Genomic DNA, 25,273 nt, shown 5'->3' with positions numbered 1-25,273 from the left:
GTCTCTGGCAGATTGCAATCCTCTGGCAGAGATGAAACTTGATCAAAATCTGTTTTTCCAACTTGATTTCATCTTAGCTTCTATACTCCGTAACAGTAACAGATGGCCAGAAAATGTTTTCCCACATACTTGAAGTGGAATAAATAGCAGGCTGCCATTAGTCTTTTTAGCCACCCTTGGACTGACTGATGTCATCCTCAATTAGGAACATAAATGCTGAATAAAGTTTATGCCAGGGACGGTGAGGTACAGAAAGAGAAGTATACAACCTGATTCTTCTCAAGAATTCAGTATCCTCTTGGTACTTGTCAGTTTCATTTGGACTGTTGAAGATGACTTGGAATAGCAGGCTTCATGGTCATATTGCTGCAGTTTAATCTCATACTCCAGCAAGGGAAGAGAGTTTGAACAATTGCTTCCTGCTTGGGTGAGGAGAGAACTGAAAGTTGGACTTGTATAATTCTCAGCAGTGTTTTCCTTGGCTTGGCAAACTTCTGTAATGACCCCTGGATTACCCATTCTTTGCTGTTGTTACCAAATGCAGGCAACATAAGTTAAAGATTTTTTATTTTCCAGTGCCAGGGTTTGAAACCAGGGCCTCAGATATGTTAGGTGAATGCTTAATGACTGAGCTATACTTCCAGCTCCAATTAAGGAATTCTTAACTGAAGAATTTTTTGAGAAACTAATAAGGTGGTGTTCATTTTTCATTGAATTCTAAAAATCAATTGGTAGGTTAAAAAACAGTCAAGTGCTGCATACCAACATTTTGGTCAATGACCAACCACATATACGGTGGTGTAGTTGGCTGTACTATCTAGGTTTGTGTAAGTACACTCTGATGTTGGTGCAATGACAGAATTGCCTCATAACATTTGCTCAGAACTGACCCAAGACTGTATGTTATATTGTCACTGGACAGGAAAAGTCTATGGTGATCCAACAGACATACATGTACTGCGAGCCATCTTATAGTGGATTTGGAAAAGTCTTGGTTGTTTAGCACTGTGTAGTTTTTGGTATTTATCATCTACCTGATGGCACGGCATCCTCGGTCTGTTGTTCACATCTTTGTAGAGACTAGATGTCAACCCTGGTTGACAACCCTGGTACTTAAGAAAGATTTTTATTAACCTGATTGGGTTGGTGAAGTGCGGAAAGGTTTTTGATGGCATTACACTATAACTTTACCAAAAATTTTTTTTAGGTTTATTCTTCTTCCACAGGTTAAACAGACCATGGTTTGATTATACAAAGGGAAAGATATTCTCCAACCATTTCTGAGACATCTTATAAATTCATTCTGCACCAGGTCTGTTCTGGAAGGAACTGTTCATGCTGTTAGAGCAGATGCTTATAGAAGCTAATTCCAGTGAGCTGTTCCGAGTTCATATTCTGACTACCTCTTCCTGCCCTGTCACCTGGAGCAAATTACTTCACAGCTGAGCCTCATACTCTAACTTTGTATAATGGGGATAATAATTTCTACCTCGTGGGATATTATAAAGAATCATTAAGATAATGTTAATAAAGAACCTTCCTTTTGTTCCTAGGACAAGGTATAGTGTCCTCCTTATTAGTAGTTTGGTTCTGCTTAGTCCAGGTCAGATGAGGAGTCTTGTGATGTAGAAAATAAATTGTTTTAAAAATGACATTTTCTGAGGCTGAGGATGTAGCTCAATTATAGAGTGCTGGCCTAGTATGCATGTGGCCCTGGGTTTAATCCCCAACACTGTAAAAAACAAAATAAAACAAACAAACAAAAAACCCCACAAATATTTAGAGTTGTTGTGATCATCTAAATAAAGTGGTAGCCTGAATAAAGGTGTTAAGTCAGCATTCTGTGTGCCAGGTAGAGTAAAATGGGAAGGAAGGTAGGAGGGGAACCATGTGAATAGGTGAAGACCGAAGCAGGCAATCTTCCCTGTAGAGGGATTCCTAAGCCAACATTTTAATAATAGGATGATGTTTATCCTCTTGCTTGCTTACTCATCTATGCCCCTTTTCATAGCTGTTCCTCCTCCCTGCAGTGTCTTACTTGGCAACTTGAATGATCCATTTTTTATTCACAGCCTCATTTACTTTAGATACAAAGTTCCAAAGAGTCTTTCTGGGTCTTGTGTTTTTCTGGATGTTCAGATGTGTTAGAGTTGTTGACAACACTAACTACATACACTAACTAACACAACTAACACTGGCTGGTGCATTTATTTTCAAGACAGTGAGAGAGATGAGTTCCCCTGGTCATCATCAGGATAAAGTGAGGGTCTTCTGACTGACAGAGTTGCCCCAAGGAGTCAATGTTGTCATTTGTTGGTTCACCAGGCTACAAAGTTCAGAGAACTCTGCTGGTTACCAGCTATGGTCAAACTTCCAGATCTGTGGGTTCTGAATTCATGGGTTCAATCAACTACAGATTGGGGGGGAGTATATATATATATATATTATATAGATGCACACACACATATAATATGTATTAAATATAATAGATATTATACACACACATATATATCTATATCTATATAATTGTTTTTAATTGTTGGACTGGAGATGTGTCTCAGTGGTAGAGCACTTGCCTAGCATGCATGAGATCATGGGTTTGATCCCCAGTACTGCTTTGCCCCAGAAAGTCATTAAAAAAAATGTCTGTACTAGCTGGACATGATGGCAAACATATGCCTGTAATCCCAGCCATTTGGGAAGCTGAGACTGGAGGATCGTGAGTGAAAGTGAGGTGCTAAGCAACTCAATGAGACCCTGTCTGTAAATCAAATATAAAATAGGGCTGGGAATGTGGCTCAGTGGTCGAGTGCCCCTGGGTTCAATCCCAGGTACCAAAAAAAAAAAAAAATTGTACTGACTTTTTTTCCTAAAAAAAGTATCATATAACAACTAATTACATAACATGTACATTGTATTAGGTATTATTAGTAATCTAGAAATGATTTAGAGTATATGGGAGGAGATATGAAGGTTAGATGCAAATATAATTCCATTTTATAAAAAGGGAATTGAGCATCCACAGATTTTGGTACTGGTAGGGGGATCAGAACCAATCCCCCAGGGGAGGGATGGGCCAGTGTTTTTCAGTTGATCTTGCTCTTATGAGCTTGATTTTGACTAATTCACTGGTAATTTTGTTCTCTATCCTTGGTGGTTCTCTTGTGAACCATGAGTACTAGAGTACAAGGGATGAAATTCCGTTCCTGGAGCCGGAGTGGGTATATGACGGGGAGGCTTTCTGGGGAACATTAATTCAGCTTTAATTTTGTTCAGATTTTAGTATCAAGGAATCTGGATAGAAAGGATAGGATCAGGTGTACTGAGAGTGAATGAGGTAGAAAAGATAGGGCTGAAGGATTGTTGCTTATAAACTGAGTCCTAGAATAACAATCTAAGCCTTCTAAAGCTTTTTTTTTTTTTTTAAGATAATATTTTAAGCCTTTTCTAAAGGGAGAGAGCTGTGGGATCCAGAAATAATAAGTGATTACTTTATTGAGCACTTATTAAAAGCTAATTATTTAGTATATGTTAACTCTTTTAACCACCTCAACAACCCTATGAGATTGGTTAATAGTTTGCCTAAAGTCACAGCTTCTGAAAAGAGAGAGCCAGGTCTGGGGCTCAAGTCACCTCCAAAGCCTGTTCTTAACCACCAAACCATAATAAATTAAGGTTGTAGGCAAAATATAATTTGTTATTGGAGGAAAACAGTAAGTGTGAGAGGCAGCAACAAAGATAATGAGATTCATCTAAACAGTCTGTTGTGTAGGAGAGGGTTATGCTATGAAGAACTGGTCTTCAATTGATCCTGCCAAAAAGATGACAGAAGGGAGCTGGGAGTAGTTAGCTAGCAGAGCAATCAGCTAAGAATTATGTAGGCCCAGCGTTCTGTCAGGTCACCATTTTGATTGGCAAGCTCTAAATTAAGGCCCTAATCTCCACTTAACTTCTGAGCAGAGGCTTTATAAATTGAAGAATATTTTAAGACTCCCTATGATCATCACCTAAATGTGTTACGGATTCCAGGAATGGAGAAGAAAAGAGTTTAGTGTGAATTGTAGCAGTTAGGGAATGAAAGCCTTAGTGAAAAGTCTCAAGTTGAGCCTTAAATTGGTATTGAGGAGGATGCTCCAGGAAAGGGAGTGGGTGAGCATATGAACAAGACTGGAGCAGTTAGTGTAGGACTAGTGGGAAGACCTTGCCTGTGAATTGTTCGTGTCAGGCAGTTGACCTAGAGTTTCCCATGTACACTGTGGGAAACTCTAGGTCATGTTTGTTGACGGCACTCTCATGGAGTGTGCAGTTCAGCGGTTTTCCTTCACTTCAGCAACTAGGGCCAGGGGCTTGATGAGAAACAGGATCAGTCCTCTTTGGGAAGACTATAGATGGCAGTTTGTTCTTTGATCACATCAGTAAACGTAGTGTCAAGGGTCAGGGAGTGTTTTTACCCTGCTTAATAAGCCAAGAATAGTCAACCTACTATTTCGTATTGTTAACTGCATAGAACTTCCTCTTCTGTTGCTTCAGGTAGTATTAGAAAGCAACGGTTTGCTCTCTGAGATGTCCTGGTTGTCTGTTCCCCTTCCATACTTTTATTTGGATAATCTCTTCTTTTCTTTCTCTCCCCTTCCCTTCCTTTCCTGCTCCTTGCCTCCTCTTTATTTTTATACTGGAGATTGACCCCAGAGTCATTCTACCATGAAGCTACATCCCCTTTTTATTTATCTATTTTTTTGAGGCAGGTCTCACTAAGTTGCCCAAGCTAGCCTCCAATTTGCTATCCTCCTGCCTCAACGCCCTGAGTAGGGATTATGGCTGTGCATTTCTGTTATCTCTATCTTGCTCATTTTTTATTCTTTTCTGTATAGGAACATTTCCTAGGAGGGAACTTTGGAAGGTTAGTTTCACAAGTTTCTAGAACTACAGTGTTCCAGTTCCCTGGAGTCTTACTGAGACCCTTTGTGTTAGACAAAACCCCTCTCAGTTTGCTTTTCTCAAATTGGCCCACATTGATTTTCATTTAATACTTATTGGTTGTCTTGGGGTTCTTCTGTTCCCAGGCTTGTCAGATGCCCTCTTGCTTCCCTCTACTTTGTCCTACCAACTGTGTAAGGCACTCATGTCAAGTGACTGTTGATGTTTTTTACTCACCTGTCACATATGGGGATTTATGAGGATACTTTATCTTCTAGTCTCCTTGTAAATATTATCCATGGACTTTTCGTGTTGCTGTTTAGTTGCTCTGTTTTTATGTGGGGATTCAGAAATATCAAAATACTTTGTTTTCACTGCTACAGGCATTTTCGCAGAGTCCCCAAAGTAGTATTGAGTAGGATGATAGAATGATAGACCTCACCTAACATCTTACATGGTGTAGAGAGTGTGGTCATTAGTCAATATTTGTTCTTTAACTTTCTCTTTACTCCAGATTCAGAAGTGTTAGTGACTATTTAGCAGATTCCCATGGATGTAATATCTTCTTTTCTTTACTCTTTTCAGGTTCACTAAGAATCTTTCCCCAGACAAAATCAACTTGAGCACCCTGAAAGGGGAGGGTCAGCTCACCAACCTGGAGCTGGATGAAGAGGTTCTACAGAATGTGCTGGAACTGCCCACATGGTTAGCCATCACCCGGGTCTACTGCAACAGGGCCTCCATCCGGGTGAGAACAGGGGTCAGAGTGATGCTGCTGTCTTTGGCCAGTAGGCCTGCCTTCTTGAAGGGCAGCTCCCACATCCCTGAGTTTTTGCTTTCCTCTTTCAGATCCAATGGACAAAGTTGAAGACACATCCAATTTGCTTGGTAATGACATTTCTTGATTGCAAGTAATTAAATGGTTTGGCTAAGGTAGTCTTTCAAAGATAGGAGGGAAGATGGGGAGAAATCCTGATGGGCTGAACCTTTTGGGAGTGGTAGGTACTTCTTTATGGCCCTGTAAGCTTCTCTCTGAGACAGAGTGATGATTGTTGTCCTGGCTTATTCTGGAACTGCTGTGCAGTATAAGAATTAGCACGGAGACACAAACTCATAAACCCTTTGAAGTATTTCCCCCCTCCAGTATTGGGGTTTGAACTCAGGGGCACCTTGCCACTAAGCTATGTCCCAGGCCTCTTTTGATTTTAATTTGAGGCAAAGTTTCACTAGGTTGCCCAGGCCAGGAATTATTCTGTTCTTATGCTTTTCCAATGCCCTTTTGTTTCCCTCTGCTGTGTTGGTCTTCCTGCCTCATCTTCCTGAGTAGCTGAGATTACAGGTGTGTTCCAACACCCCTGGCTGTTATTATTATTTTTTAAATAACAATTTTTGCCGTCCAGGTTCTATCCCTAGACTTCCCTGTTTTCCCTTGGAATCCTGACAGGGAAAGTTAAGAGTTTAGTTCATGTTGATTCTTGGGTGATTATCAGCACAAAGTCTGCTGTCTTCCTATGTGCTGTGTGGTTTTGTGCACGTGCTTAGCTCTGCATGGCTTCTGTTCCAGTGTCTGGATAAGGTAGAGGTGGAGATGAAGACGTGCGAGGAGCCTCGGCCCCCCAATGGACAGTCTCCCATTGCCCTTGCTTCAGGACAGAGGTTAGTTGCTTTGGGCCCTGTTATCTCCAATGTATTTACTGCTCCAGATTTCCTTTTTAGTTAAAGAATAAAATGTTTTTGTTATTGGAATTTTCAAATGTACACTAATAAAATAGTTAATGAATTGCCATGTACCCGAGATCTAACTTCAGCAGTTAACAACATTTTGCCTTTCTTTTATCATCTTTCTTCTGTGCCTTGTAGTACTTGAAAACAAATCCCTGACACCATGTGATTCCACTTGAAAATACTTCCATATCATATGTCTTTAATAGACAAGGATTGGCAAAAAATTAACTATCATTTGGTAGAATAAATAAGAATTCTTTAATATCATCTAATATCTATTTTATAATCAATTTTCCTAAATTATCTCTATTTTTTTTAGGACTAGATGGTGTAGTTTAGTGGTAGAGTGCTTGCCTAGCATGAGCAAGTCCTAGATTTGATCCCCAGCACTGCAGAACAAACACATACACGTGTGTGTGTGTGTGTGTGTGTGTGTGTGTGTATCTGTATTATCTAAATCTGTGTTTTAACAGTACAATGTAGATCAAAACAGATCTACACATTATGTTTGGGTCACATGCTTTTGAAAACCTTTTAATTTACTCTTTCTCCAACACATACACTTTTTTTTTTTTCAGTGCTGGGGATTGAACCCAGGTCCTTCTGTACACTAAGCTAGCACTTTACCACCAAGGTACACCCTAAGCCCTAACATACACCTTTTTGTTTTTCTCCCCATTACTGGGGATTGAACCCAGGGGCACTCAACCACTGAGCTACATCCCTAGCCCTTTTTTATTTTGAGACAGGGTCTCATTTAAGTTGATCATGTTGGCCTCAAACTTGAGGTCCTCCTCATTCAGCCTCCTGAGTAGCTGGGAATACAGGTATGTGCCTGAAGGCAAATTTCCCTCTTCTAATGAGGATATCCATCATTGGGTTAGGACCCATCCAAATCTAGTATTCATCTTAACTTGATTATATCTGCAAAGACTGCACCACTGTGCCTGGCTGTATACACACATCTTTTGATACACCATTTATTCTTTGTAGAAAATAATTTTTCTAATCCCTCATTTTGTATTTTGACTGATCATATCCTCAATGTATAATTTAAAATGTTTCTCATTTAATCCAGTAGTTACATTTTTAGGACTTGACCTGATTAAAAAAAATTTTTTTTCTTGGTAAGAATAATTCCAAGGGGTGAAGGATCTCCCTTGGTCCTCCTTTATAAAGTTACTAATGCCATTGGTGAAACCTTTACTACATCCTAATCACCTCCCAAAGGTTCCATTTCCTAAAACCTTCAAGCTGAGCTTTAGGTTTCAGTATATGATGAATTTAGGGGGAACATAAACATTTAGATCATAGCACTGAGTCATAATCCATTGTAGGCATTATTTATCCCGTGTTGATGGTTATTTTATTTGTTTTTTTTTTTTTTACTATTGTGAATAATGTGACTGTAAACATTTGTATAGCAATTTTTATGTGGTTATGTCTGTTATTTTTGTTGGGAAAATACTTAGGAATGGAATTGTCAGGTAGTATATTATTTAAATTTTTAAGAAAATGCCAAACTTTTCCAGAGTGATTTACCATTTTATATTCTTTGGACATTTTACATTCTTTTTATACATTTTTACATTTTTAAATCCTATCTTTAACATTTAATTTTTAAATAGATTTATTGTATCATCATATCTTTATAGTCATTTATTGTTTTTGATACTCACATGTCCTCCTAGTTGGAACCTTTCCAAGTGAGCACCTATATCCTTTGGAAAAGACCTCAGTAATCTTTCTGTTTTTAGAGAGAAAAATTCCAGGCTTCTCTTGTACATCTTTGTCCCAGATGAGACATTTCTCCAAGGACCCCTGATTTATTTAGTGAGAAATGCTGTTTAGAGACTGTTGTCTGAGCAAAATTGTGTTTATTGAGTTGTCATTGCTTTAACGCCGTTCAGTATCTTGTACCAGAAAAGAGGTATTTTAAAGAAATCTTTAAAATACCCAGGTGCAGTGGTGCATGCCTGTAATCCTGGCAGCTTAAAAGACTGAGGCAGGAGGATTCCAAGTTCAAAGCCTGCTTTAGCAATTTAGCAAGGCCCTAACCAACTTAGTGAGACTCTGTCTCAAAATAAAAATAAAAAGGACTGGGGATGTGACTCAGTGGTTAAGCACCCCTGGGTTCAATTCCTGGTACCCCCCTACCAAAAAAAAAAGAAGAAAGAAAAATAAGCTGGATGTGGTGGTGCTTGCCTGTAATCCCAGGGACTGGGGAGGCTGAGACAGGAGGGTTGCAAATTGAAGGTCAGCCTCAGCAATTTAGTGAGACTCTCAGCAACTTAATGAAACCCTGTCTCAAAATAAAAAATAAAAAGGGTTGGGGATGTGGCTCAGTGGTCAAGTGTCCCTGGGTTCAATTCTTGACACGCATGTGCGCGTGTGCGCGTACACACACACACACACAGAGAAATAAATCAGGACAATGTTCTGATATTTCTTTTTTAATATTTAAAAAAATTTTTTTTAGTTGTAAATAGATACAATGCCTTTATTTATTTATTTTTATGTGGTGCTGAGGATTGAACCCAGTGCCTCACATGTGCTAGGCAAGTGCTTTACCACTGAGTTACAGCCCCAGCCCCAATATTCTGATATTTCTAACCTACAAAATGAAAACAATGTTTTGAGTTTACTTTTAAAATTCAACATTTAAAAAATTCTTATACTGAATTTGAGTTCTTTAACAACAAGAACATCATTAATGATTGGTTTTTCAATGGTTTCAAAAAATAACAAAACCTATATTCTAACTATCAATAGAAGTACTCGGGACTGGGCTGCAGGTGTAGCTCAGAGGTAGAACACTTACCTAGCATGTGTGAGGCACTGGGTTCAATCCTTAGTACCACATAAAAATAAATAAATAAAATAAAGGAATAAAAAAATACAATAGCATTATTTAAAAATTTGAAGTACTCAATGCATTACGTGTGTGTATTTGTGTGTGTGTGTGTGTGTGTGTGTGTGTGTGTTATATCACGTTAGTACTGGGCCTGGTGTGTGTGTGTGTGTGTGTGTGTGTGTGTGTGTGTGTGTTATATCACGTTAGTACTGGGCCTGGTGGCACACACCTATAATCCCAGCTATTTGGGAAGCTCAGGAAGGAGGATTGCAAGTTCAGGGCCAGCCTGGGCAACTTAATGAGACCTTGTCTCAAAATATAAAATGGATTGAGGATGTAGCTTAGTGTTTGAGTGCCCCTGTGTTCAATCCCCCAGTACTGGGGGAAAAAAGATATATCACATTAGGGATATATAGTCAAAATATCATGTTTTAAGATTACTTGAAATCATTCTTTATATGATTGTTTACCAACTTGACATATAGAGAAGTCCATTTGTTTCAATTAAGATTTATTTTGAACTATTATATGGTTTAAGTTAAAACTGTAAAATGGGCTACATTATATGTATGTAGATATATTTGTGTTGTGCCTACCCATTTTCTTTTTTTTCATATCGGGGACTGAACCTAGGGACACTCGACCAATGAACCACATCCTCAGCCCTATTTTGTATTTTATTTAGAGACAGGATCTCACTGAGTTGCTGAGCACCTTGCTTTTGCTGAGTTTGACTTTGAACTCATGATCCTCCTGCCTCAACCTCCCGAGCCACTGGGAGTATGCACCACTGTACCCAGCTGTGTCTACCCACTTTCTTACACAAAATATAGCATATCATAAATACTTTTTTCCACTTACTCCTCTTTTCACTTTTATCCATGGAACTATAAAGAGATGCTTTATTCCTTATACCTGCAGAATATGCTTATTTTATGCAGGTACCATAGTTAATTTAGCCAGTCCTCTACTGATGGATATTTGGATTATTTATAATTTTTTTCTATTACAAATATACAGTAGTAAATGACCTTATTTATAAGTCACTTAGTATTTTGGCAACATATTTTTTTTTTTTTTTTTTTTTTTTTGCGGTGCTGGGGATTGAACCCAGGGCCTTGTGCTTGCAAGGCAAGCACTCTACCAACTGAGCTATATCCCCAGCCCCCGGCAGCATATTTTTAAAGACAGCTTTATTGAGATATAACTCACATGCCCTAAAGCTCATCTATTTGATGTGTATACTTCATAGGGTTTCTTCTGCATTCCCTGGGATGTGCAGCCATCACCATACTTTTAAAACATTTTTTTATCACCCAAAAAGAAACCCCATACCTATTAATCAGTCATTCCTCATTTCCCCTGCCTCAACCTTGGCAACCACGAATCTACTTTCTATGTCTTTTCTGTATATTTCATATAAATAGTACCATCAAATATACTTTATTCCTTTTTATGACTGAATAATAAATTATCTATTCTGTTGTAGAGAGACATTTGGTATATTTCTAGTTTCTGGCTATTGAGTATAGTATTGCTGTGTGGAACTGTTCCCTATCACGACTGTGGTAGTCAGTACATGACTATGCATTTGTCAAAATTCATAGACCCATATACCACAAAGAATTAATTTTTCAGTGGGGTGTGGCGGCACATATCTGTAATCCCAGCAGCTCAGGAGGCTGAGGCAGGAAGATTATGGGTTCAAAGCCAGCCTCAGCAAAAGCAAGGTGCTCAGCAACTCAGTGAGATCCTATCTCTTAAATTTTTAGTTGTACATGGACACAATATCTTTATTTTGTTTATTTAGTTTTTTTATGTGGTCCTGGGGATCGAACCCAGTGCCTCACACATGCTAGGCCAGCGCTCTAGCCCTGAGCCACACCCAGCCCTGAGACCCTATCTCTTAAATTTACAAAATAGGGCTGGGGATATGGCTTAGTGATTGAATGTCCCTGAGTTCAATCCCTGGTACCCCCCCGCCTGCTAAAAAAAAAAATAATTAATTTTTTCCATATTTAAGTTAAAAAGTTATAAGAAAAAAAGTAGTGCTGCTATGAACCTCTTTGTATCTACCTCTTGGTGAACATGTGAACACATTTCTATTTCATGCATATCTAGCAGTAGAGTTACTGGATCATAGACTACAGAGTTTCTACTTCAGTCAATACTGCTGGATGGTTTTTCAGAGTGGTTGTACCACTTTTTCCACTGACAGTGAGTGTCCCACTGGTAGTTGCTTCACACATGTTAAGTGTATACTCTATCATTGAGCTACACCCCTAGCCTTTCCTGTTACTTTTTTTTTTTTTTTTTTTGTATGTATGTGTTAGAGCTTTTAGAACTTGATAGTTGGATATAGTAGTTGGATCCATCCTGACAAACTCATATGTGCATGGAATTTGATTTTAGTTCATGATACCCCCTTTTCCCTCCCATCCTTCCTCCCATTACTTTTAATATTTTTGTTATTGTTGTGTTGAACAGAAATTATTAATTCTAATGTAGTATAGTATGTCTTTCCCTTTTGTTAGCACTTTCTATGTCTTGTTTAAGGAATCTTTTTCTAACTTAAGGCATGAAGATGATTTTTTTCTTCTAAAAGCATTATTATGTGACTTTTCACATTTAGATTTCCAAGCTATCTTGAAATTGATTTTTTGTTTGATTATAGCATAGAGGTCAATATTATTTCTTCTCTTTATGAATATACCAAACTGACCATGCACCATTTACTGAAAAAAGCTCTTTTCCCCATTTACTGTGACCTTTGTCATAAATCAAGTGATTCCCAGTGTAGTTTTGATTTATGAGTAGGGTCCAGCATCATTTTATGTTTAATAGCTATTTGCATATGTTTTTCTGAGAACTTCCATACTATGTTCCATTTTTGTTGGGCTCTTGGTTGGTCTGTCTTTCTTTTTCTCTTCTTTATTTTGTGATACTAGAATTGAACTCAGGACACGTTACCCCTGAACTATATGACCAACCCTTTTTTATTTTTTATTTTGAGACAGAGTCTTAGGGTCTTACTAAATTGCCCCAGCTGACCTTGAACTCGTGATCCTTCTGCCTCAATCTCTCAAGTAGCTGGAAATACAGGGGAGCACCACATGCCTGACTGGGCTGTAGGTCTTTTTATTAGCTTTTTTGTGAATAAATTGCAAATATATAAAAATTTTTTAGTTTGAATTTTCATACCTTCTTTTTGTTTTTTGTAATGAGAGGTGATTTCACCTACATTTTGAGAATGCCTGTGTTTCTGTGTCCAGAGGACTTTAAAGATGTTCTTTGTGCTGGGCTCAGTGTCGTACACCTGTTAATCCCAAAGGCTTGTGAGGCTGAGACTGGAGGATCTCAAGTTCAAAGCCAGCTTCAGCAACTTAGTGAGACCCTGTCTCTAAAAAAAAAAAAATTTAAAAAGGGGCTGGTGATGTGGCTCAGTGTTTAAGCACCACTGGGTTCAATTCCTGGTATCAAAAAAAAAAAAAAAAAAAATCTTTGTTCCTCTCTCTTCGCCATTGCTCACTTTTCACTGTAGAAGTACCACTCAATGGGAAGTATTTGGCAGGGCAAAGGTGGGAATATTCTTGGGTAGATTCACAGTATTAAATCACTTGCTGTATTTCTTTCATCTTCCCACTTCCTTTGCAGAGTATTCTTTGTCTTTGAAGATTTTGTAGAAACCTAATGTCTTCTTTCTGCACAGATAATATCTGAATGTTTATTCAGGTAGTTTGTGAGCTATACATAGATTTATCAGTTTATTCTAATAGGAGGAAGTTTGCTTCCAGGTCAACTCTTTTTAAAAATTCCATTGTTTAAAAAAAATCCCATTAGAAGTTGGGTGTAGAGGTGCCTGTCTGTAATCTCAGGCTGAGGCAGGAAGATTGCAAATTCAAGGCCAGCCTGGGCAACTTGATGAGACCCTGTCTCAATACAAAAAAATGAAAAAAAGGCTGGAAATGTAACTCAGTGGAAGAGAGATGCTGGGTTTAAATCCCCAGTACAGGGGGTAAAATATCCCATTAAAAGGAATACGTTGTACTTTGGGCTAGGATGTAGCTCAGTGGTAAAGCTCTTGCCTGTATATACAAGGCTCTGGGTTCAATCCCCAGCACCACAAAAACAAAACAAAGAAAAAGGATAATTTGTTATCACTCTTTATCATCACTATAGAAATTTAGAAATCTTATAAAAGCAACAAGAAAAGAGAAATAAGCACTCACACTTCTAGCACCCAATAGCTTGATCTGATGTCTTCCAGGATAAAGACAAAATGAAACCTCCTATGATTCTGATCATTGGTCTGCCTCATTTGTTGTAGTGAGTATGGCTTTGCTGAAAAGGTAGTGGAGGGGATGTTCATCATCGTCAATTCCATCACCATCAAGATTCACTCCAAGGCCTTCCATGCTTCTTTTGAATTGTGGCAGCTCCAGGGTTACAGTGTCAACCCCAACTGGCAGCAGAGTGACCTTCGTCTGACTCGCATCACTGATCCCCGCCGAGGAGAGGTGACAGCCTTAGCACTTTTTTTTTTTTTTTTTTGGCGGTACTGGGGATCAAACTCAGGGCCTTGTGCTTGCAAGTCAAGAACTCTACCAGCTGAGCTATCTCCCCAGCCCAGCCTTAGCATTTTGAGGGGAGAGAAAGGGATGTATTTAAAGTAAGATAAATTGTTAAATGGTGTTATTTCTGCTTTGGAGACTTCCTCAAATATTCCCCCATCCCTGGGAGCCCCAGAACCCTTTCCGTACAGCTTTATTACTCCATTCTTCCCTCAGGTAGGGCCTTTGACGCACTGCTTTCCGTTAGGGTTCCAACTAAGAATGGGGAGTCTCTGCCTTGCTAGTCTTTTCCCCTTAGAATCCTGACTCGGTTAATTCCTTATACAGAAGTAAGGGTTTTTTTTTTTTTTTCTCTCTCCTCTCAGGTTTTAACATTTAAGGAAATAACTTGGCAGACACTTCGAATTGAGGCAGATGCTACAGATAATGGTGACCAAGACCCAATCACCACCCCACTGAGGCTTATTACCAACCAAGGCAGGATCCAAATAGCCCTCAAGAGAAGAGTGAGTGTGTTCTCTGCCCTCATGAAAACTTCTTTCAGTGTACTAGACAACCTGGAAGTGATAGTCCCATATTGTTTGGAATGTAAATGGCCCTTGAATGACAGCTGAACAGGGATGGCCTGAAATTCAGTGTTGCATAATACCAGTGAGAAAGTTTCCAGTCTCTATTTTCTTAATTTTGAAAACTGCAGTGTTGCTGGGCACAGTGGCGCATGCCTATAATTCCAGTAACTTGGGAGGCTGAGGTAGGAGGATCGCCAGTTTAAAGCCAGCCTCAGCAACTTAGTGAAGCACTAAGCAACTCAGTGAGACCCTGTCTCTAATAAAATATTAAATAAAGGGCTGGGGATGTGGCTTAGTGGTTAAGTACCTCTGGGTTCAAAAAAAAAAAAGCTACAATGTTTATCTAAATATGGGCACACTGACAAAGCACCTCACAGTTGACTGTTGCTGCTTTCTGTTGTTCAAGCAAACTCAAGTAGTTTCTTAAGAAATAGTCTTTTCTAAGAGCTTGATTCTTTTATCCTGGAGAGTGAAAGTTACCTCTAAAACTGATCAGATGCCAGTCACTTTGAGGTGTTACAATGATACAAAATGGTAAACGCATGTTCTCTGTGACCCTACCTTCTCAGACCAAAGATTGTAATGTGCTAGCCTCCAAGCTGATGTTCCTGTTGGATGACTTGCTCTGGGTGCTAACCGACTCACAGCTCAAGGCTATGATGAAGTATGCCGAGTCGCTGAGTGAGGCCATGGACAAGTCAGCCCAGCAAAGAAAGAGCTTGGCCCCTGAACCTGTACAGGTTAGAGACAAAATGGGTACCCTGGGTAGTGCTGGGGAGATGGCAGGCCAAATCTGTTTGTATTAATGTGGTGGAATTGACTATTGGCTTATTTGGGGTATTTGTCATTTACTTCTAGATGCTTGTAGGTTTTGCTCACACCTCTGATATTTCATTTATCCTTTTCATTGGTGTATTGGTATTACAGTGCTAGCCAATGGAGAGGGAAGGGGCATCTTGCCAAATTATGGATTTATTTAGGAAGGGCTAATTAAAGGAAACATACAAAGGAGACTTTTAGGGGTCTGGACTTCTTGTTTTTTTTTTTTTTGTTTGTTTTGTTTTGTTTTGTTTTTTTATCTGTCACATGTAGATCACTCCCCCTCCTCCCAGTGCCCAGCAGTCCTGGGCCCAGGCATTTGGTGGCAGCCAGGGAAACAGCAGCAGCAGCAGCCGGCTCAGCCAGTACTTTGAGAAATTTGATGTGAAAGAGTCCTCCTACCACCTGCTCATCTCCCGCCTGGACCTACACATTTGTGATGATAGCCAGTCCCGAGATCCAGGTACTCATGAGGGCTGAGCCTGGGCTGGGCGGTCCACATCACTGTCCAGCTCTGGACACAACCTGGGATGAGGCTGTTTTTCAGAGACATTGTGGAGCCTTCCCTTAATCATAGGCATGGCTTATCGTAGGTTTGTTAGTAGGTGGCATTGCTCTTTAGCCTTTAGGGTACAGTGAGCCACCTGTTATAGGTAACAAAATACAGATGTTGGGCTTCTCGTCAACTCCACCGAATCAGAATCTTTAAGGGTAGAGTTCAGCAGTGTGAACTTTTTTTTTTTTTTTTCTCCCCAGAGCCCCCTGGGCAAAGCTGATGGCTTGCCAGAGGTTAAGAGCCACTGGTGTCAGAGGTTAGCAAAGTAAATTCAATAATAGGAAACCTTAGAATTTTCAGATTTTCTTTCTTTCTTTCTTTGCTTTTTTTTTTGGAACCAAGAATCAAACCCAGGGCCTTGCATATACCAAGCACATGTTTTACCACTGAGCTATACTCCAAACCCCAGAATTTTCAGATTTTTTGAGTCAATTGAAATATATATTGTGTGTAAGTGTGCTCTTCCCAAGCAGGAAGGTTATACTCTGTTCTTCTCATGTTTAGACTGATTGGTTTCATATGCACATATATTTATTCAGAATATATTTATTCAAAATGAAAAAAAGTAACTGACATTTATTAGCCTTGGTGAAATCAGCCAACCTTTTGCTTAACCTCTTTTGAGTTTCCTCATTTGTGAAATTTAGTTAAATCATATCATACTCATTGACCTTGGAGGTTGTCAGGCTCAACTGAGATAATCTACTAAATTGGGAGGACCTTAATTACAGGCAAATATTGGGTTTTATTATTAGTCTGCTACTTTTTTCTTCAACACTGCCTATGTTTCCTTTAAACTTCTCTGTTCTGCCAGTTCTTGGTTTTTGATGCTTAATGTGGTAGACTCTTGCTGCCTATTCTCTGAAGACTATATCTGCTTCTTAATGGGACCTAGACTCACTTTTGATGGGGGACTTACCTATTTTTTTTTTCTTCCTGCTTTGCTAAGCAGCACTGCCTCACTCCTTTGACTATTCCTTGATCTTGAAATGATTTCAATCCACTACTCTCATTTTGAGAGAGAAGAGAGGCACAATGACAGCTAAAGCTCACTTTTGCCACCACAAGTAATAATTTGCAAACCACTCATTTTGCAAGTTTGTTAGTAAAATGATTATTATTTTGTGTGGTTATTTCTTTCAAGTGTTACCTAAAGGTTTTGAGTGGTTTTCTAATTTTTACTTTTTTATCTTTTGTAGTTGTACATAGACAGCATACCTTTATTTTATATATTTTTATTTGTTTATTTTTATTTATTATTATTTTTTATTTTTACAGACTGCATTTTAATGCTAAGGATCCAACCTAGTACCTCACACATGCTATGCAAGTGTTCTACCACTGAGCTACAACCCCAGCCTGTTTTTTTGTTTTATTTTTAATTCTTTCAGAAGTTTTAATTAAGAGTGCATTTTTGAGAGTTTACTTATATCACTTGATAATAGCACTGTCTTCTTCAGGTGCCATGGTTCTATAATCCACACTAATATATGGATAACTGTAGTCTTACTATTTACCTACTAAACTAAATAGTTCCATTTGGTGGAATTTAAGGAAGTTTTACATGAGATACTTTTAGATATGGGGATAATTCCCAGCTGACCATACCTAAGTGTGGTATATTACTCAGTGAAAGGGCAAAGAGTAGGGAGAATTTTTGTAACTTTGATTTGGGATTTGGGGGAGAAAGTGGAAGGGAGAACTCAGTGGTTAAAAAAAAAGGACTTTCATATTCTCTGGAGTTGTTCTGTCTAATGCAGTAGTCACTAGCCACATGTGATTACTGGGTGCTTGAAATGTGACTGAAAAAAGTGAGATTTCTTTTTTTTTTTTTTTAATTTATTTTTATTGTAAACAAATAGGATACATGTTGTTTCTGTTTGTACATGGAGTAACAGCATACCATTTGCATATTCATACATTTACATAGGATAATGATATTTGATTCATTCTGTTATTTTTTTCCTCCCCCCACCCCTCTTTTCCCTCTATACAGTCCCTCCTTCCTCCATTCTTGCCTCCCTTCCACCCCCCATTATGTGTTGTCATCTGCTTATCAGCGAAATCATTCGTCTTTTGGATTTTTGAGATTGGCTTATCTCACTTAGCATGATATTCTCCAATTTCATCCATTTGCCTGCAAATGCCATAATTTTATTATTCTTTATAGCTGAGTAATATTCCATTGTATATATATACCACAGTTTCTTTATTCATTCATCAATTGAAGGACATCTAGGTTGGTTCCACAGTCTGGCTATTGTGAATTGAGCAGCTATGAACATTAATGTGGCTGTATCTCTGTAGTATGCTGATTTTAAGTCCTTTGGGTATAGGCCAATAGCTGGGTCAAATGGTGGGTCCATTCCAAGTTTTCTAAGGCATCTCCACACTGCTTTCTAGAGTGGCTGCACTGATTTGCAGCCCCACTAGCAACACACATCCTCTCCAACACCTATTGTTGCTTGTGTTCTTGATAATCGCATTCTAATTGGGGTGAGATGGAATCTTAGTGTAGTTTTGATTTGCATTTCTCTTATTACTAAAGATGGTGAACATTTTTTCATATGTTTGTTGATTGCTTGTAGATCTTCTTCTGTGAAGCATCTGTTCATATCCTTAGCCCATTTGTTGATTGGGTTATTTGTATTCTTGGTGTAGAGTTTTTTGAGTTCTTTATATATTCTGGAAATTAGTGCTCTATCTGAAGTATGAGTGGCAAAGATATTCTCCCACTCTGTAGGCTCTCTCTTCGCATTGCTGATAGTTTCCTTTGCTGAGAGAAAGCTATTTAGTTTGAATCTATCCCAGTTGTTGATTCTTGCTTTTATTTCTTGTGCTATGGGAGTCCTGTTAAGGAAGTCTGATCCTAAGTCAACAAGGTGAAGATTTGGACCTACTTTTTCTTCTATAAGATGCAGGGTCTCTGGTCTGATTTCGAGGTCCTTGATCCATTGTGAATTGATTTTTGTGCAGGGTGAGGGATAGGGGTTTAGTTTCATTCTGTTGCATATGGATTTCCAGTTTTCCCAGCACCATTTGTTGAAGAGGCTATCTTTTCTCCATTGCATATTTTTGGCACCTTTGTCTAGTATGAGAAAATTGTATTTATTTGGGTTTGTGTCCATGTCCTCTATTCTGTACCATTGATCTACCTGTCTATTTTGGTGCCAATACCATGCTGTTTTTGTTACTATTGCTTTGTAGTATAGTTGAAGTCCTGGTATTGCGATACCCCTGTTTCATTCTTCCTGCTAAGGATTGCTTTAGCTATTCTGGGTTTCTTATTCTTCCAGATGAATTTCATGACTGCTTGCTCTATTTCTGTAAGGTACATCATTGGGATTTTAATTGGAATTGCATTGAATCTGTATAGCACTTTTGGTAGTATGGCCATTTTGACAATATTAATTCTGCCTATCCAAGAACATGGGAGATCTTTCCATCTTCTAAGGTCTTCCTCAATTTCTTTCTTCAATGTTTTGTAGTTTTCATTGTAGAGATCTTTTACCTCTTTGGTTAGATTGATGCCCAAGTATTTTATTTTTTTTGAGGCTATTGCAAATGGAGTTGTTTTCCTCATTTCCCTTTCAGCTGTTTCATTGCTTGCGTATAAAAATGCTTTAGATTTATGCATGTTGATTTTATAGCCTGCTATTTTGCTGAATTCATTGATGAGGTCTAGAAGTTTTCTGGAGGAGGTTTTGGGTTCCTCTAAATGTAGAATCATGTCATCAGCAAATAGTGACAGTTTAAGTTCCTCTTTTCCTATTCATATCCCTTTAATTTCTTTAGTCTGCCTAATTGCTCTGGCTAGAGTTTTGAGGACAGTGTTGAATAGAATGGTGAAAGAGGACATCCCTGTCTTGTTCCCATTTTTAAAGGGAATGGTTTCAGTTTTTCTCCATTAAGAATGATGTTGGCCATGGGCTTAGCATAGATAGCCTTTACAATATTCAGGTATGTTCCTACTATCCCTATTATTTCTAGTGTTTTGAGCATGAAGGGGTGTTGTATTTTGTTGAACGCTTTTTCTGCGTCAATTGAAATAACCATGTGATTCTTATCCTTAAGTCTGTTGACATGATGGATTGCATTTATTGATTTACGGATGTTAAACCATCCTTGAATTCCAGGGATGAACCCCACTTGATCGTGATGCACAATTTTCTTAATATGTTTTTGGATACGGTTTGCCAATATTTTGTTAAGGATCTTTGCATCTATATTCATCAAGTATATTGGTCTAAAATTTTCTTTCCTTGATGTGTCTTTTCCTGGTTTGGGTATGAGGGTGATATTAGCTTCACAGAATGAGTTTGGTAGGGTACCCTCCTTTTCTATTTCCTGGAATACTTTGAGAAGTATTGGAATGAGTTCTTCTTTGAAGGTCTTGTAGAACTTGGCTGAGAATCCGTCTGGTCCTGGGCTTTTCTTGGATGGTAGATTTTTAATGGCTTCTTCTATTTCATTGCTTGATATTGATCTGTTTAAATTGTGTATGTCCTCCTGGTTCAGTTTGAGAGGAGCATATGTCTCTAGAAATTTGTCAATGTCTTCGGTAGTTTCTGTTTTGTTGGAATATAGATTTTCAAAGTAGCTTATCATTATGTTCTGTATCTCAGTGGTGTCTGTCGTGATATTTTCTTTTTCATCACAAATTTTAGTAATTTGAGTCTTCTCTCTCCTTCTCTTTGTTAGTGTGGCTAAGGGTTTATCTATTTTGTTTACTTTCTCAAAGAACCAACTTTTTGTTTTGTCAGTTTTTTGAATTGTTTCTTTTGTTTCAATTTCATTGATTTCAGCTCTGATTTTAATTATTTCCTATCTTCTACTACTTTTGCTGTTATTCTGTTCTTCTTTTTCTAGGGCTTTCAGCTGTAATGTTAAGGTCATTTAATTGTTGACTTTTCATTTTTTTCTGGAATGTGCTCCATGCAATGACTTTTCCGCTTAGTACTGCTTTCATAGTGTCCCAGAGATTTTGGTATGTTGTATCGTCGTTCTCATTGACCTCTAAGAATTTTTTTATCTCCTCCCTGATGTTTTTTGTTATCCATGTTTCATTCAATAGCATATTATTTAGTCTTCAGGTGTTGGAGTAATTTGTTTTTTATTTTGTCATTGATTTCTAATTTCATTCCATTGTGATCTGATAGAACACAAGGCAGTATCTCTATTTTTTTGCATTTCCTAAGGGCTGCTTTGTGGCATAACATATGGTCTATTTTCGAGAAGGTTCCATGTGCTGCTGAGAAGAAAGTGAATCTGCTCGTTGATGGATGGGATATTCTGTATATATGTCTATTAAGTCTAGGTTATTGATTGTGTTATTGGGTTCTATGGTTTCTTTGGTTGGTTTTGTTTGGAAGATCTTATCTAGTGGTAACAGCAGTGCATTAAAGTCACCCAGAATTATTGTGTTGTGGTCTATGTGATTCCTGAAATTGAGAAGGATTTGTTTGATGTACAGGGATACACTGTTGTTTGGGGTGTAAATATTTACAATCGTTATGTCTTCCTGATTTATGATTCCCTTAAGCAGTATGAAGTGTCCTTCTTTATCCCTTCTGACTAACTTTGGCTTGAAGTCCACTTTATCTGATATAAGAATGGAAACCCCCACTTTTTTACTGAGTCCATGTGCGTGGTAGGTTTTTTCCCATCCTTTCACCTTTAGTCTGTGGATGTCTTTTTCTGTAAGATGAGTCTCTTGCAGGCAGCATATTGTTGGGTCTTTCTTTTTAATCCATTCTGCCAGTCTGTGTCTTTTGATTGATGAGTTTAGGCCATTAACGTTCAGGGTTATTATTGAGATATGATTTGTATTCCCAGTCATTTGAGCTTATTTTTGGTTTTTAAGTTGGCTTGGTTTCTCCTTTGAGTGATTTTTCTCTAAGGTATTTCCTCCCTTTGCTGACCTACATTGTTGTTCTTCATTTCCTCCTCATGGAATATTTTGTTGAGAACCTTCTGTACTGCAGGCTTTCTATTTGTAAATTCTTTTAACTTTTGTTTCTCACGGAAGTATTGTATTTCATCTTCAAATCTGAACGTTAGTTTTGCTGGGTATAGGATTCTTGGTTGGCAACCATGTTCTTTCAGAGCTTGAAATACATTGTTCCAGGCCCTTCTAGCTTTTAGAGTCTGGGCTGAGAAGTTGGCTGCTATCCGTATTGGTCTCCCCCTATATGGAATCTCTTGCTTTTCTCTTGTAGCCTTCAAAATCCTATCTTTATTTTGAATGTTAAGTATTTTCATTATAATGTGCCTTGGTGTAGATCTGTTGTGATTTTGTGCATTTGGTGTTCTGTAAGCCTCTTGTATTTGATTTTCCATTTCATTCTTCAGGTTGGAAATTTTCTGATATTATTTCATTGAATAGATTGTTCGTTCCTTTGGTTTGTATCTCTGTGCCTTCCTCAATCCCAATAATTCTTAAATTTGGTCTTTTCATGATGTCCCATAGTTCTTGGAGATTCTGTTCATGATTTCTTACCATCTTCTCTGTTTGGGCAACTTTATTTTCAAGATTAAATATTTTGTCTTCATTGTCTGAGGTTCTGTCTTCCAAGTGGTCTAGTCTTTTGGTGATGCTTTCCATTGAGATTTTTATTTGGTTTATTGTTTTCTTCATTTCAAGGATTTCCATTTGGTTTTTTTTTTTTTTTTTTTTTTTTTTTTTTTTTGAGAATCTCTGTCTCTTTGTTGAAATGATCTTTTGTTTCCTGCAGGTGCTCTTTCAGCTTATTGGTATTATCATTCATTGCCTGCATTTGCTCTCTTATCTCATACTTTGCTTTGCGAATCATCTTAATCATGTATAATCTGAAGTCCTTTTCTGACACTTCTTCTAACATACTGTCATTGGATTCTATTAATATAGAATCCAGATTTGTTTGGATCAATTTCTTCCCTTGTTTTTTCATGTTGTTCATGTATCTTCCCCTCTAGCAGTGCAGATCTGGGGTATTACAGATTTCCCCCTATAGGCTTATAGTGACCCTATAGATTTCCAAAACCCTTTCTTTAAGGGGAGATCAATATTAGCAGTGCCCAATTCAGACACTATGCACTCCTAGACCAAATAGCCCCTATGAGGACAATAACAAAATTGTCATAATAAACAGAATGAGTTCAAATATTATCTTCAGTAAAACAGATTTGCAATAAGGTGCAGTTTCAAATGGAGGACAAAGAGGATGCAGAGGGATGTAGAATGTGGCTGTTATTGGGACAAGAAAAGAATATACAGAAGTTCTAGATAATAGAAAGGGAGAGTGAAATCAAAAGAAATTGGATGTTAGCAGGCAAAAAAGGGAGAAAGAGACTCTGAGGGAACAGGTAAGCAAAAGGAAAAGAGAGCAAGAAAAGTAAAGAAATAAAAACTTAAATTTTTTCAATAAGAAGAAAAAAGAAAATCTACACTATAACGGTCATATAGTATTCAAACCTCCCAGTGTTCAGTAGCCTGATGCATGAGAGGTACCTGACAATGAGCTTCAAGCCTCCAGCAGGCGTCTCAGGATGGGTTTTACCCCACCTAACGATCGGAGCTTTGGCTTTCAGGATTATCCACGATGGCCGCTCTGGCTTCCAAATGTGTTGGCAAATGGGGAGCTTGCAGCTCAGGGTGTGGCTGTGGTCAGCAGGAGGTCCTGTAGGTGGGATGCAGTTGGTCAGGCAGGGGTCCTGGAGTTTGGCTGAGTTTGGTGTGGTTGTGGGATCCTGGAGACCGGTTGCAATCAGTCTGTCTGGGGTCCCTGTGATAGGGCACAGTCAGTTGGTCTGGGGGTCCTGGTGGCAGGGAGCAGTCAGTCAGTGTGAGGGCCCCAGAGGCAGGGAGTGATCGGTTGGGCTGAGGGATCCTGGAGATGGGGCTCAGTCAGTCCAGCCATGGGTCCTACGGGGCCTGGCTGTTGTCTCAAAATGGCGGCAGCCGCGTGTAATCAAACCTGCGGGTACTGTAATAGTGAACTTCCAGGCAACTGCAGGCAGCTGGTGTTCCACTGGCAGTTGGCGATCAGTTTGCTGACTGTTGTCCGATGATCTGGAGGTGAACCTCGTGCGTTGGGTTATGGACAGGTGTAAGGCAGGCGATGGACAGGCAAGAGGCAGGCAAATGGCCAGTAATTACTTTTACACATTGAAATGATCATATTTTGGCTGTATTGGTTTAAATATTTTTTAAAATTAATTTCAAATTTTAAAACTTTTTGTTCATGCAGTTACTAGAATATTAAAAAATTACTTATGTGACTTATTATATTACTGTTGTACATTGTTGCTCTAGAATTCTCTGTCCAATATGATAGTCACTAGCCACATGTAGCCAAATGAAATTAACTAAATTAAGAACTTGTTTTCATTTTAATTAAAATAAAAATTCTTCATTTATCTAACTACATTTCAAGTGCTTTATATTATCTATAAACCATAGAACATGTCCATCATCACAGACAGTTCTTTAGGACAGTGCTGCTGTAGAAACTATTTGAAGGCAGCACCTATTGCCTTTTTCACCAATGGTGCTTATAACTGGGTGCTGGCACTGCTGACTAACATGTTCACCTAACCCTTATTATTAGAGGTGAAATGATGGAAAACTTGTTGGGTCAATTTGACATGAGGTGGGGTGACATTTTTTTTTTTTTCTTTTCTCTCTTTCTTTTATTTTATTTTTTTTGTGATGCTGAGACTTGAACCCAGGTCCTTGCACATAAGAAAGCTCTCTGCCACTGAACTATATCCCCAGTGCCATCACTGTTTCTTTTATTTCTTTCTTTTTTTGAAGTGTAAAAAGGTAGTATTTAGTGAAGTAAGAAGAAAAGAGACAGAGATCCCTTAGGGTAAGAGGGTACCCAATGAGGTTGCCGATTATGTGTGCTATCTATGGACTTATATAGTTAATGGATAGGGGAATTGGTCAAGATTTCTATGTTAATCAGGTCTTGGAAAAGTACCAAAGCTATTGGTCAAAATCTATGCTAAATAGGTATTGGAAAAATGCCAAAGCCATTGTTAGCCTTATAGTCTGTAACCTTTACTCAAATCTATCCCACCTCCCTTTCTTGCCACTCTGGAACAAAGGAATTGGCTGGAATGTTCGTAACACTTCTACAGGCTAATCTTGTGGAATGGCCTTTACATTTAGAGAAGCCATCATAGGGCCTGTTTCCTTAACCTGTTTTATTAGCTATCCTATTTTATTTACTTCCCCCTAAGAAGTGCCCCTGACTACCATAAGGGGAAAAGGGCAACA

The 25,273-nt window shown here is 38.5% G+C and overlaps 1 protein-coding gene across 2 annotated transcripts in view; it reads left to right on the top strand.

Annotated features, from left to right (window-relative positions):
* The window catches only part of BLTP3A (bridge-like lipid transfer protein family member 3A), an 81,525-nt gene that overhangs the window by 30,290 nt on the left and 25,962 nt on the right, over nt 1-25,273 (top strand). The window contains exons 2-8 of one of the 2 annotated variants that reach the window (XM_079147199.1): nt 5,503-5,665; nt 5,767-5,805; nt 6,482-6,573; nt 13,824-14,013; nt 14,433-14,573; nt 15,206-15,376; nt 15,729-15,918. In XM_079147199.1, coding sequence (XP_079003325.1) covers nt 5,503-5,665; nt 5,767-5,805; nt 6,482-6,573; nt 13,824-14,013; nt 14,433-14,573; nt 15,206-15,376; nt 15,729-15,918 — 986 coding nt within the window. Of the gene's footprint in view, nt 1-5,502; nt 5,666-5,766; nt 5,806-6,481; nt 6,574-13,823; nt 14,014-14,432; nt 14,574-15,205; nt 15,377-15,728; nt 15,919-25,273 lie in introns of those variants that run through there. The other variant, XM_079147200.1, reaches the window with a different exon arrangement.

Source organism: Sciurus vulgaris, assembly GCF_902686455.1.
Source record: "Sciurus vulgaris genome assembly, chromosome: 7".
NCBI classification, from domain to species: domain Eukaryota; kingdom Metazoa; phylum Chordata; class Mammalia; order Rodentia; family Sciuridae; genus Sciurus; species Sciurus vulgaris.
The sequence above is the reverse complement of the archived record's forward strand: the minus strand, read 5'-3'. Positions and strand labels throughout refer to the sequence as shown.